Raw genomic sequence first — 14,615 nt, forward strand, 5'->3', positions numbered from 1 at the left:
TCAGGGTTGATGCTTTTTTTCCATTGTGTGACCTAGCTGTTTCCCACTGCTCTTTCAAAAATGAACAATGGAGCCAAATCACCAAACTCAGTCTTTTCTCCACTATTATCCTAGACTTTTCTGTAATTTGTTGGCGATGAGCACCCCTTCCTTCTCAAAATCATTTCTTTTCCTGATATCCATGTCACTGTCCTATCCTGATTCTCTTGTTATTTTTCTACTTGTCTTTTTATCTATGTGAATTCAGTGACTTTTTTTTTTCTTGCTTCATTCTTTCTCCCTCTCTACCCTTTCCTTGTCTGTGCTCTCTACTCTCAGCTCTTCAACTATGGTGTATTATATATAATTTTTTCCTGGATTAAAGTTCTCTATTTTCAACTGCTTGCTGGATAAGTCTGCCTAGCTGTGCCACTGGTACTACAAACTCAATAATAACTTACTCCAAACTGAATATATCTCCCCCAGGAAACATTCCTCTTTAAACTCCCTTATTTCTCCTTATGGTACCAGAAGTCTAAGTTATCTAGGCATGAAGTCTCAGTATTCCTCTTTTTAATTATCTAATGAGACATCATTTTCATAACCACTCAAACTCCATCAATTGCATAATTATTGATTGTTTATATCTAGCCTTTCCTTTTCATCCAAAGGCTCCCACTCTTTATTTCCTGTTGCCTAATTTGCTGATACAATTCATCTTATACACTACTGCCAGAAAGATTTTTCCTAAAGCAATCTCTGATTATCTTGTTCCTTTGCTCCAGACCTTCAAAGACTCTCCAATTCTTAGTAGGATAAAGTGCAAAGCATTAGTCTGATAGTCTCTCTCCCTCTCCCCCCCCAATCTTTCCTTTTATATCAGATTCCTTAAAAATGCTCCAATCTTTCCCATTGCTGTAGTTTGTCTGTGTCTTCTGCTAATGTCTTCTCTTCTGTTTCTGCTCATGAAAACTGTACTTTAGTTCAAATAACACCTTCTTAAATGTCTTAACTTATATTAGAAATGGCTTCTTTCTTCTCTGAACTCCTACATGCTTTGTAACTCGTATGACCTTAATCACATACTGACTTACATTATGCTTATTTGTACATATAGCTTCCCCCTCCCCCCCCCCCCACAAGCTGTATTATTAACAGTTTCTTGAACTTGGAGCATGAAGTTATTGGCAAAATTTTTCTCAATGAATTTCTAGAATTGGGATCATTTTATATTTAGATTTATTAGCTCTTAAGATTTAGAGTGGTAAGGAAACTTAGACATTGTGTAATCTAATGCTCTTATGCTTCTGATTCATAAATGGTTTATAATTTTTGCTATAGACAGCCAGGTGGTATAGACGATAGAGTGTCAGACTTGAAGTCAGGGAGACCTGAATTCTAATCTAGACTCACTTGCTATGTGATCCAGAATAACTGACAATCTATGTCTGCCTAATTTCCTTACTTGTAAAATGGAGATAAGTAATAACACTTACATCCCAGGGTTGTAGTGTGGAATAAGTTCAATAATACTTATAAAATAGTTAGCACCATGCTTGACACATAACAAATCCTTCTTTTCCCTTTTTCCTTTCCTCCCTTGTCTCTCCTTCCTCCCTCCCTCCCTCCCTTCCTTCCTTCCTTCCTTCCTTCCCTCCCTCCCTCCTTCTTGCCTTCCTTCCCTTCCTTCCTTCCTTCCTTCCTTCCTTGCCTCCTTCCTTCCCTCCTTCTTTCCTTCCTTCCCTTCCTTCCTTCCCTTCCTTCTTTCCTTCCCTTCCTTCCTTCCTCCCTTCCCTTCTTTCTTCCCTCCTTCTTTCCTTCCTTCCCTTCCTTCCTTCCCTTCCTTCCTTCCTTTCCTCCTCCTTCCCTCCTTCCTTCCTTCCTTCCTTCCTTCCTTCCTTCCTTCCTTCCTTCCTTCCTTCCCTCCCTCCTTCTTTCCTTCCTTCCCTTCCTTCCTTCCTTCCTTGCCTCCTTCCTTCCCTCCTTCTTTCCTTCCTTCCTTCCTTCTTTCCTTCCCTTCCTTCCTTCCTCCCTTCCCTCCTTTCTTCCCTCCTTCTTTCCTTCCTTCCCTTCCTTCCTTCCCTTCTTCCTTCCTTTCTTCCCTCCTTCCCTCCTTCCTTCCTTCCTTCCTTCCTTCCTTCCTTCCTTCCTTCCTTCCTTCTTTCCTTCCTTCCTTTCTTCCTTCCTTCCTTCCGGAAGGAATGCTGACCTTAGGTGCATTTCATTTAAAAATTTAATTTCAATGTTAACAATTAATGTGTCATTTTCATAATAATAAAAACACACAGACTATCCTAACTATTAAATAGCTCACATTGTATGTTTTTAACATTGCTGTTAAATTAAGTGTTGTGCAATAAAAACCTCTAAAAACCATTTATGGTACATATTTTCTTTTAGAACTTCACATATGAAAAAAAAAACTGACCAAAAAAACAACCAATACTATTTTCCATCAGTTTGTATATGGCCCTCTCACTAACCTCAGAAAGAGAATCCATATGAAGAAATCAAGTTATCAAAGACCTGTCATGTAATTACAGGGATAGTAGTATTTAATTAATGACAGGACCTTTTAATTCCTAAATTTGCAGAAGTCTCCCTGAACATAGATCTAATTCATAATCTATGCAGACATATATTTGTCTATCAAATATTTGTCAGACACATCTCTCTCTCTCTCTCTCTCTCTCTCTCTCTCTCTCTCTCTTTCTCTCTCTCTCTCTCTCTATATATATATATATATATATATATGAATAGATAGATAAATACATTTATACATACACATCTCTACCTTTATGTATACTATCTGTATATGAATTTGTCAAGGCCAAGAAAGAGATGTTCTTGTGGTAGAAGTTACTTTTAAAAATGTGGCAAAATGGGACAAATTTAAACAGTGAAACACTAATTAAAGAAATGCACCACAGACACTGCATCACTAAGAAAGCCAGTAACTTTACTGAATTGTCTGCAAAATACAAATTATACCTTATTTCCAGCAGGAGAAACTTTTGAAAATTTCCCACTTTTGTTCACTACAGACAGCTGAATTAAGTCCCTTGAGATACACAGATGTGGTTTAACTTAGTTATAACATCTTGTCATCTAGTGGCGACAAAGTCCAGCTTATGCCGCTGTGAGCCTCTATTTTAATATTTGTTGCAAATGCTTGTATGCCCTCATTTACAAGCTACTTTTGAATTACTGTCATTTAATGGAACCAAGTCCCCAGAAAAAGAAAAAAAAAGAAGAAAAAAGGATACAGCAAACCATCTGAAGCAATCCAAGTACTATGCCTACAGTGACCCATTTCTGCTCTACTCTAAGAGAACACAGGTACTAGCATTTAGAGTGAAAAAAAAATCTGTCATTTAGTTGACCTCTCTGAATTCAAAGTGAGGTATGGATCAATTTGAGGTATGCACAGGGAAGGCAAAATGTAACACCCGATTATAAAAATAACCCAAATGGACAAATTTGATGCAGACGGTATGTGGCTAAAAGCTTGGATTGCTCCACATCTTTGGTTAAAACATATTAACAAAAGCCTCTTATTACATCTACAATCTGAAGCATTCTAACATATACCAATATCCCATCAGTCCTTCAAAAGATCTGTAGTGGCAGGAAATTAACGCCATATAAGTGACGACATCACAGCAGATGGCACAAACAGGAACAGATGAAGTATTCCATGTTTAGGCAACAGCCTTTATTGAGGTTTCAAGTGGCTTAAAAAAAGAAATACAAAGCATTTATTTTCTGAAGGAAACACAAGAAGAAAGGGGCAAAAAAAAATCTCTATGCCTAAGTTAAAGACTTGGGTAGGAAAAATAAAACAAACACATCCAGGTACAAGAGGGCTGACATTCTTGTTAAGAGAGAATTGGCATTGTTATTTAAAAAAATTCTCACTTTAGTTAACCAGAAAATGATCTGAGGATGACAGGAATTTTCATATTCATTATTACAAAACAGTTAAGATTCTGCCTTTGGGAAAAATATGCCTTTTTGCTATAAAACTGAACTTTCAAAAATGTTGAAATGAACAGCTTCAAAATGAAAGGCACCAATGCATACAATATACAGGTTGTGCAGCTTATGTATATCATATCATTGTCACCAATAATTCAGTTTAAAGGTGTTGCTGAAAATTTCTTAAAGTAAGGATTAGCGATTACAATCCTTGCGAGTGAACAAAATGCCACTTTGGGGTATTTTAACTTGCAATGAAGAGTGTTGCCTAAAAAAAAAAGTTTCTGCAGCTTGGGTTCTGTAAAGTAATACTCCCTCAGGGCTCTGCCCCAAACTCCTTACATACAAAGGAATCTCTGTGAAAAAAAAAACAAAATTAGCTTTGCAAATACAATAAATGGTAAATTACAGAGAAAGGTACAAGGGTAAAAAAGATAGACAGTTATTGTTGACAGAAAGTGACTCATCATATTCAAAGTTGTGCTTCTTCTCATTAAATCATCTTTTAAAAATTCTCAGATTATCCCTTCACTATCTTGCCACCACTTAGATGAATTCAGTGGTGGGAACAAGAGGTGACTGGCATCCATTTTCAAGTGATTCTATTCTTTTAAATGTTCTTATAAAACCATTGTCAGAACTGCTATAAATAGCCAAGGCTTCATCTTCACCCTGGCTTCTGCTGGTTCTTTAGCTTACTTTAAACAACCACCCCCTTAGAAACTCACTTTTCCTTTTTTCCTGTGTTGCTGAGGCAAATTGCAAGGTAAACTAATAATATGGCTATTCTTCGTATTTTCATAGACTGACCCCCGCCCCACCCGCTGACAAGTTTCTACTAACAATTCTGATAAACCCGAAGAGTTTTGAAATGACAAAGCACATTTGTGACATATTTGCATATTTTATACACGTCAAGTTAAAAATCTCAGCAAGAGACTCTAAAATGGGATCATGCTTAAGGTTAGGAGAGTGGCTTTGAATATCGTGTGTGTCTATGTGTGTTTGCATTTAATAGGTCAGGGATCCAGTTCTGCTTTTCCTCTGCATAAATATCTTTCTTTCCATGTTCCATGGTCATTTTATCAAATAGGATGTATGAATTAGTTGAATTGTATTCCGCTTAGAGTATACAAAATATGAGCACAAGGCAGACTGGCATCCTAGTCAGGCACAAACCAGAGAACTAATTGGAAAATTTTTGATAAAATTAGGAAAATAGAGTCCAGTGAGTAAAATCTCTTGGCTTCTGCCACCCAGCGGCAGCCTTTTATGATGAGAAATACACAGAAACTATGCAAGTTGATGGGGAAATAGGTCTTAGCATGGCCTAAATAAATTGGATTTGTTTGTGCTGACTATAACTTTTGTATTTTATTTTATTTTATTTTTTGCTACATGTCAATGCATTTGATTGGGAGATGAAACTGAATCTCCACATACTATGAGAAAGAAATTGTTTCTATATTCTTTCAAAAACTGAAACTACTCTTGGAGAAGAAATATAAGCTTTTTTTATGGCACTAACTTTAAAGGGAGAATGACCCAGAAAATAATCCCCAGAGACATATGTTCAATAAGTCATCGTTTCTTTTAAGGAAAAGGGACATAAAGAATCTTATATGGGTTTTCTTGTAATGGCTATTAACTCTCTTTATTGAAGGAAAAATATGATATACATGCCTTATGCAGAAGTGACATTTTGGGGTTGCCTGATACACTGGGCTAGCTCAACAGCCTTATGAAACTAACAGGGTTGTTGAGTACAAGTTAAAATAATACAATACTGGGTACCTGCTTCTTTTTTTTTCCCTCATAGCATCAAGTTTCTTCACATTTTCTCTAAGTGTGGGCAAATATAACTTAGTCACTGGATTACCTCCACATTGATTACATTTTTTTTTTTTCCTACATATCTTCAGGATGTAACGTACCACCACTCATAGCCCATTCCAGGCAGATTTAAAAAATCAAATATTATATATCAAATTATAATGGGCTGAATACCAACTGGGTGATTTAGGATAAAGGTCAAATTTTGATATGTATTTATTGAATTCCAAGATGCACAAGGGTATACCTAAGATCAGAAAGGGGCCCTGCATTTGATAAAATGCAAAAAAAATTCAAAACTGAAAGAACTAATCAATATATACAATGGATGTCTGTTTACCCAATAGATTGCAAATGTAGTTTTTAAAATTATTAGATTGTTATAATGTGGTAAATCTAATCCCACAGGTGATCCTTTTGACAACTGATTTTGATTTTGTAAAATGTATGCAGAGTAAAAGAAAACTGAAAGAAAATAGTTACTTAAATGTGCAACTGCACAAATATACCCCCCTCCCACTATTAAGATAACAAAAAACTTCTGCTATTACCATAATTATTATATATTAGAAAGCTATACACAAGCATGTTAATTTCACAGATTTTTAAAAGATTCTTAATATTTTATATAATTAGAAATACACATTTCAAAAACAAAACTTCTACAAAGAGAAAACAGTTATCTTGGTTAGCAAAGCATGGAGTTCTTCATGGCTTAGGGTAGTGCTTTCTATACAAAAAGTCCCTTTTGCTTTTTTCAGGACTGTTTAAAATATTAGCGAAGCTATCAAGAAAAAAAAAAACACATTTTGGCTTAAGTAAACTACAAAAAGCCACAAATGCTTTGCAAACTCTGTCTTACTTTTTATATGAAAATAAGCAAAATGTAATGTACATATTTTTATATTTTTATTTAATAAGTGATGCAGACCCAGAATTTTTAAAAATTAAATACTTTTAGCCCTCAAACTCCACATTTTTATAAGTATGGTCCTCTTTTAAATGTCTTTGATCCTTTTAACTGAGTGCCATACTCCAATGATATGCCTGAATGTTTGTGAGCATCATTGCTATGTTAGGTGACCTCATCTGTTTCTAACATTTACCAGTGGCCACCCATTGCTGGGTCTGTCAAAACATCTATACATTTTCTATATGTTGCATAACAGCTGCTTTCTCTCTCAGTAAAGATCTGCCACTTCTGGCAAATGTTTCCTTTTGTCTATTTACATGTAAATAACGTTGAACCTGCAACATGACACTATCTATTGTAACATACATTTTGCAAAGGAGCACAACAGTGAAAAGAAGTTAGCCTTAAAATCTATTTTGTACAAGTGTTCTGTTGTACAACTCAAGTGCTAAGCCTATCTCAGCATTTCTGTTTACCTTTATACTGTATCACTGAGGCAATTTAAAAGTACTTTTACAAAACAGAGTACCTGACTTTTTTGTCCACACACGGCACATATAATGCATATCGACCCCCCATTCCCCATTAAGGTATAGCACACACACACTGCAAGAAAAAAAAAAAAAAACTAGTAGGTAATAATTTGATCATGTTGCCCATCCTTCAGAGAGCCGCATGCGCTTGACTGAGGGACTTTCCCTTTCGTCCGGCGAAGGTCTGGTGAGTCCAATGGGGGAGTGGAATTCATTCCGATGATCCTCTCTGTCGCTCCCATCATACGAGCTGCTACAGCTGCTCAAGCTGTCAACAGGAGATCTCCCCGCCTCGTGGCGCGTATGCTGTGGGTATCTCGAGGGGGTGGTGGTACGGTCTCTAGGAGGAGAAACAGGTTCTGACTTGATGTTGAGGCTTTGAGTAGAAGGCAGGGAGAGATTTGTACTCTGAGATAAGTGAGTGCTAGTGCAAGCTCTGTAGGAGGAAAGGAAACCCAGTTACAGATTGAGGAGGCCTGGAGCCCCCAGGAACGCACAATCACTCTCATCCACATAAAACATCAGTTTAAAGACTCATACCGATTCTTGTGTATGTCAAGAGTTGTAATGAGTACCTAGGGAAATATTTAGAATGAGTGGAAAGTTGAAGCATCACTTATTCAATAATGCAAGGTGATGCTACCTTTTTTTTTTTTTTTTTTTTTTTTACACCCTGTTGCAATTTTAACATTTAACTGGTTCAGATGTTAGATACCATTTCTCTTTAGGCTCTGACAGTCTACTTAAGAGCTTTCAAAGAGCTCTGGGCGGCAGTGCCCAGAATTGTGTCCAAGAGATGGTGGTAAGAGATTTTTCTATGTCCTTGAAATTTTGTTTTGTATTTTGTAGGATTAGAGAGTATAGTATCTAGTTCTTGAATCAGACCTCCCTAATCAGTAAGACTGTGTTTCGACATTTTTAAATATGTATGCACCTAAAATTTTATGATGGAGGCTTTACACACTTACTAAATAAGCATATGAATAATAGTTATATCCTTTTAATGGAAAGCGAAGAGATTTTAAGTTTGAGATGAATAAGGCCCACAAAGCTCTCCATACAGAAAAAAACTCTTTCTTTTGTATAGGGCTAGGCAGTGGAGAGAGAAAAAGAAGCTAGGAACTGAAAGGTGAATATGTCTCTTGATATTTTACAGGTTGTTATAAATGAATGTAGGTTTTTTTTTTCCCCTTGACAATACTTGTAAATAAATGAAAATTCTTTATTCCTACTTAAGTATGCAGGATAAAAACAGAATTCATTTCCCCTAACTATATTGCTTTTCTTAATGCTAGTCAAGCATTGCCAAGTATGTGAGACAACAAGAATAAAGAAATGCTAAACTTATGTCCCCCTTATTATTCTAAAGGCATATATGGTCAGTTATGTGAAACTGTATGGGAGAAACATATTACAAAGAAAGACCTGGTGGTGATTCAGTTGTGCTTAGAACATTTGTTTCTCCTTGCATTCCTCAAGAGCTTGCACTTCCTTCAAAATATGGGAGAAATGGTGAAACTACAGGTCTTAGGAGATAAGAATTAAACCAACCTTTCAAAGGAGATTTATAGACAAACTGTCATTGGCCAGGATCACCCAAATAGAAGGTTGCATGCAGAATTTGTGAGCATTCTAAGGCAAAAACAGGATTGCTGGTCTATATACCAATAGGATACCATGGCAGAGAATATTGACAAATGTGTGCACCAGCACAACATGCCTTGCTAGGAAATTTCAAAAGTACCTTCCCCCCCACTTTATATCAAGGAAGAGCAAAAATAATGACTTGTACATGAAGACCCACCCATCTCAAACAAAGGTATCCAAAATCTGCCAGTATAAGCTTGTATTTCATTTTCTAATTTAAAAAGAGACCTCAAGTACTATTTTAAACTTTGTTGTGAACATGTGAGTATGTTCATGTAAATTTGGGAGAAAGTATATGATAGAGGGAGTCAGCTTTGTAGAAGATACAATAAGTGCTAAAAATGTATAGGAATATGAAATTAGACAGAAATGAGAGTTTATGAGTGATGTTTTGTACAAAAGCACCACCTACTGGCAAAAAATTACTTTCCCTCTCTTATTAATGCATCATGTAATGTAGGAAATAATCTGAAAGGAGAATGATTTGTTCTTTAATAAACATTTTCTTTCTTTAACCTCTATGATTCTATAGAAGCAAATAAGTTGACATCTATCTAGACACTAAAATGACTTCACATGATGTTTCAGGTATATTTATATTCTTTGAACAATTTAAAAATTGTTTATTATGTTAAATTCCATCTTAGTCTTACTGTATTCTCAGATGTGAATTATAGATTGTATAATAAGTCAGGGAGAAATTAAAATACAACAACAATAAAATGCTATATCTTACATTTTGAGGGTAGGATATTTGCTCTTGGCTTAAGTTTTACGTGGTGATATTTTATGTAGCACATTGCACAGATGCTGGCACACAATAAACACTTAAATGCTTATTGCCTTATATTAAAAGGAAAACCATTTTTTTAATTTTGGGAAAGAATATTTACTAGACTATGTGACTAAAATTTAATAAAATATTTTCAGGATGAATAAAAATATTTAATATACATTTATAAAGAAACTAAAAACAAAGTGGCATATCAATAAATTCCATTTCCAACTCTGTAATTTAAATTGTCTTCACTGGCAAAAGGAAATAGAAAACTAAAAGATTATTCTGGATCAATGAAAACTGTTGCTAATTTGGACAAATCAGACTCTCAAACCAACCTTCATAACCTGAAAAAACACCAATGATTTTTTTACTCAGTCATAAAAGAATCTTTTTTTTTTTGGGGGGGGGGAGATTACATTATCTGTATAATTTCTCTAACCTTTAACTAAGTAATTAGATTCTTTTAATACAAGTAATAGTTTTTTTCCCCCTGAGGAAGAGTGGAACACTAATTATCCCTCCCTAAAAAGAAATATTGATTTTGCCTCTTACTAGTCACGTGACTGTGCAGTCACATAGACTTTCTATGTTCTTCCCACTAGAATGAGGTGAGAATACTCTTGCTATCTGCCCCACAGGACTGTTGTAAAGTATGAACTTTGTGAATTATTAGTGTTTTAAATGTATAATACAAATACTTCAATATGACTTTTGGTGATATTTTATCATTCCCTGAAAACACATTTCAAATACTTTGATAGTGAAACCTCTTTAAAAGCTTGAGGGAATAAATCCACAAGCATGAAACTTTTAGTTTAGCCAGCATAAGATTATGTTAGATACTTTGCTATGAAATACAACATATATCAGCATGATTGTTATAACACAAGAATTAAGTGGTCAGTTTTCTTAATTTTAAAGAATTCTGGAAAATGAAGAAGAGTCAATTAAAAAAAAAATTAGCACTAGTCATGCCAAATTCAGAAACTGTTGTTTGGTGTTTGTTTAAAACATGATTTTGGATATAGATAGTTATGAGGAATATGTGCTGTGATTGAATGGAACATGTGGGAGAATGATCTGCAAGCTGCTCACATTAAAGTCCATACTGAAAGTTATCATTTACTACTGATGCCAGATTTAGAACTGGGAAAACACCTACCTTTCCCCGTATTCGATCAGAGATCAAATATGACTGGATAGTTTTATTCAAATTCTTACTGCCTCCGCCTGTAAAATATATTAGAGTATCTGACCTATTTTTACCTAACCTTTTCAAAGTTGCCTGTACCCACAAATAGTCTTCTACATTATGCATTGCATACCCATATCACAAGAATAGATATCTGAATATCTGAATTAAGAGGAAAGCCTTTTTAGATAATGGGAAAACCACCTAAAACAAAGAGGGGCATTTCCTATGGAAAACCCATAGGCATTGTTGAGATTTAAAGAAGAAAAGTAACTTGTATGGAAAATGACCACTTTTTAAAAAAGCTCACTCTTAGTCACACAATTCACTCCCACTGATCTCACAGGGCCAGGTTCTTCTGCCACAGCTCTACGCCCTATATAAAACTCCCACTAACATCAGAACATGTGTAGGAGATTACCACCCAAAGTGAATCATTCTTTATATTGGATGGTTAAAATCGGATGCTAGGAATTTTTAAAAAGCATTATTACGAAGGCCTAAACAATCATTTCCACTTAAAAGGATACTTATGTGGTTATCTTTATTTTTGGTAGAGTATTGATGGATTCAGTTACACTTTGATAATTATACTGAACTGCTGATGTCCGTTTTGGATTAGCTGACATTCCAAAATATCGTACTTCTTTCATATTAAACAACTTCCCTTTGAAACATCAGACCTGTCATCCTGGATTTGACCCAACATCCTCATAAGATTTGCAAAAACCTTTGTGAATCTTTCAATTGATTTCTGTGAAATGAATCTGAATGGCTGAAATGATTCATTTTATAGAAATATTATATAGCAAGGGGGAGTTTTAGCCATTTAAAATAATATTTGATAAAATTTATGTCACATTACACTAGTATAACTGAAGTAACTCCCTTTTTGAAGCTACTTTGCTTTCTAGGAAAATGTATTTTTAAAAACATACCTTATTATTAAAAAAAGATGGAAAAAATGGTGACAGGTCTCTGTGTGTGTATGCATGTGTGTGTGTGTGTGTGTGTGTGTGTGTGTGTGTGTGTATTAGTCAGTCAACTAACATTAAGTATTGACCATTTGCCAGGCACTGTGTTAAGAGGGACTAAGTGTGTGTATGTGTGTGTGTGTGTGCACTCAGGTCTGTGAGTGTGTACATAGCCATATAAGATAAAGAAGGATTATATTTACCATATTATCCATGGACTTCAATTTAACAAACATTTATTTGTTTACTATTTAAAAGTCATTGAAAACTTGGATCATTTAAATTTTTGGGCAAGACATATATGAGGAGAAAAAGTATAGAAAGGAAACTGGTGCAAAATCAAGTCATATTTTTTTTTCTGTGACTTTATGTTCAATGCTCAATTCCCCTTCAGCCTGGATCTGTATTCCTTATTTATTTCAGTCTACTGAAACCTTTGCTCACTTATTGAAGTTCCTTAATTGGCTAGCATAGAATCTGATCACAAATGTGTATCAATTTCTAAAAGTTACAAAGAATATTGAAAACATAAGTGAATATGACTTTAAACTTTAAAATAGCCTTAAATGTCAAAATATCTTCATTTATATTCCTAATAAAGCCTTGCTTGAAGCTAATAATGAGGTTTTTGATTTATTACTGGGAATTTTTAAGAAAATCTTTTGATAGGAAAAAAAACCCTATACTGATAATATTGGCTAGAATGGATTATTGTTGTGCTATTCACTTATCAATATCACATTTAGGAAAAGTAAAACATTTATTTAGGTCTGATTTCTACTTTGTAATTTATTGTTCTTTAGGAAACTGGAAATGTGATTAACTAACAGTCATTTGGGGAGTTAATATTCCTGGATTAAGTGAGAAAGTCACCAAATATTTAGAAACATACTAACATATATATCTCTATGTTTAAAGATTATCAGAAAAAATTACAACAGTTGCAGTTAAGTCATACCATCAGAATTTTAAGATATGTACACAGTGATTGTAAAATCATATTGGATCTTTAATGATAATGATAAAAAATTAGAAAACACATGAGAAAATATGCTGTGAGGTGATATATACTCCCACTTCTGATTTCTGGTTCTAAATCAATCAGTGGAAAGTGAAAAAGGAACTGGTGGCTTATTAGGATAGTTAACAGTGTCAATCAACTTTTGGGTTCTTTTGTTTGAATTTAACTTCTTTATTTTTTCTGGAAATTTATCTGGAAAGACACACACAGATATACACACAGATACACGCACGCACACACACACACACACACACACACACACACACACACACATTGATTCAGTCAGCTTGACTGGATTCAGAAGAAATCTGAAGGTGTATTGAAATAGCATAAAAGGATTCCTTAGCTTTAAAAGGAAAACAGTCTGGGAATATTGAGGGAAGTCCTTCATGGTTTAAGGGTTGTACTCTTTATTGTACACAAAATTTAAGGATATTGATTCCTGATGTTACTCTTAATAGTACTTCACAGGTACTACTAAATATATGTAAAAAAAAATTGCTTAATTGATCATTTCTTCCTTCAAAATTCTTCTTTACTAAAACTCTACCCTAAATCTCCAGGTGTCATGGAACTTATTTTGGGTTCTAAAAACTTATACAACTGAAATGTAAACTATGATCAACTCTACTAAAGTACAAAGGCTTCTAAATGTTTGGGATAAACTAAGCTTCTTGTACAGCTCAATTCAGAGAGGCTTGTCTCCAGGAAGATGGCCACTATGGGATGATTTTTTTTTCTAACTACAATGATTCACAAAAATCATGGTCAAAATCACAAAGGAGTTATGATTTATATTGCTGGAAGGAATAGTCATATGAATGAAATCATGTAGCCTTTGAGTTATGGAAGTTCTTTACCTTGCTTTGCCATTTACTTTTTAAAGATGTGAATTTGGAAATGACAATGCAGTAAATGAAAAGTGAACAAGGATGGCTTGAGATGTGATTTGTATTCTTTTTGGTTAATGTTTGGTTACTTTTAAACAGGAAATCAGTGGAAACAATTGGAACTAAATGCTGTAGGTTATTTGATATATATATATATATTTTCAATTTCTTTGGAATTTTGCACCATTTTGGTAGTAAGAGATTTAGGTAACCTTTTATCTTATAAATTAAATAACTTTATGAAAAAGCTCATTATAACAATATAAAAATTTAAGGGTCTACAATATCAAAAGCAAATCACTATATTCCTTTTGCTTAAATAGGACTTTTTTGTATGTTAAAACTGCAAATATGGAGATATTGGAAATGCTTAAAATAATTTTCTAGAATAAAGCATTTCCTGGTGGTTCTTTGTTTAGTTAGAAATAGGAGCCTTTTTTGGATATTAATCTCTCCATTTATGATATAACATTACAGGTACTCCTGTACTAAAGAAATATCCTCAAACTACCACAAGAGGGCAGGAATATACATTTTTTGGTTTCAGAAAACAAAAATTAATATTCTATTCAGATTTAGGTAATTAGGTTATATTTTTACAAGGCAGTTACAAATATACGAAGCCTGCATGTCAGTTGAACAGATGGACATATAGCAATTCTATGATCAGATTTTTACCATGCTAAAATTTTATTTTCATTTCTTTTTTTAATAAGTTTGTCTCAACTATATTATAAACTTTTTAGAACTACCAACCACTCTATTTCAAATGAACTTTATATTTTCCTTGGAGAAAAACATAAAAAAGATATTTTCTGTTTTATTTTATACCACTCTGAAAGACATACCAATGCATTTTGCTAATATAAATGAA

The 14,615-nt window shown here is 34.2% G+C and overlaps 1 protein-coding gene across 11 annotated transcripts in view; it reads right to left on the reverse strand.

Annotated features, from left to right (window-relative positions):
- Positions 1-2,917: 2,917 nt before the first annotated feature.
- The window catches only part of MEF2C (myocyte enhancer factor 2C), a 178,751-nt gene continuing 167,053 nt past the window's right edge, over positions 2,918-14,615 (reverse strand). For 8 of the 11 annotated variants that reach the window (XM_031967381.1, XM_023496084.2, XM_031967365.1 and 5 more), the window contains one exon: positions 2,918-7,672. In XM_031967381.1, the coding sequence (XP_031823241.1) occupies positions 7,351-7,672 (322 nt within the window). In that variant the 3' untranslated portion in view covers positions 2,918-7,350. The remainder of the gene's footprint in view (positions 7,673-14,615) is intronic. The other 3 variants (XM_031967409.1, XM_023496082.2, XM_031967396.1) reach the window with 1 other exon arrangement.

Source organism: Sarcophilus harrisii, chromosome 1 (assembly GCF_902635505.1).
Source record: "Sarcophilus harrisii chromosome 1, mSarHar1.11, whole genome shotgun sequence".
In the NCBI taxonomy this organism is placed as follows: Eukaryota; Metazoa; Chordata; class Mammalia; order Dasyuromorphia; family Dasyuridae; genus Sarcophilus; species Sarcophilus harrisii.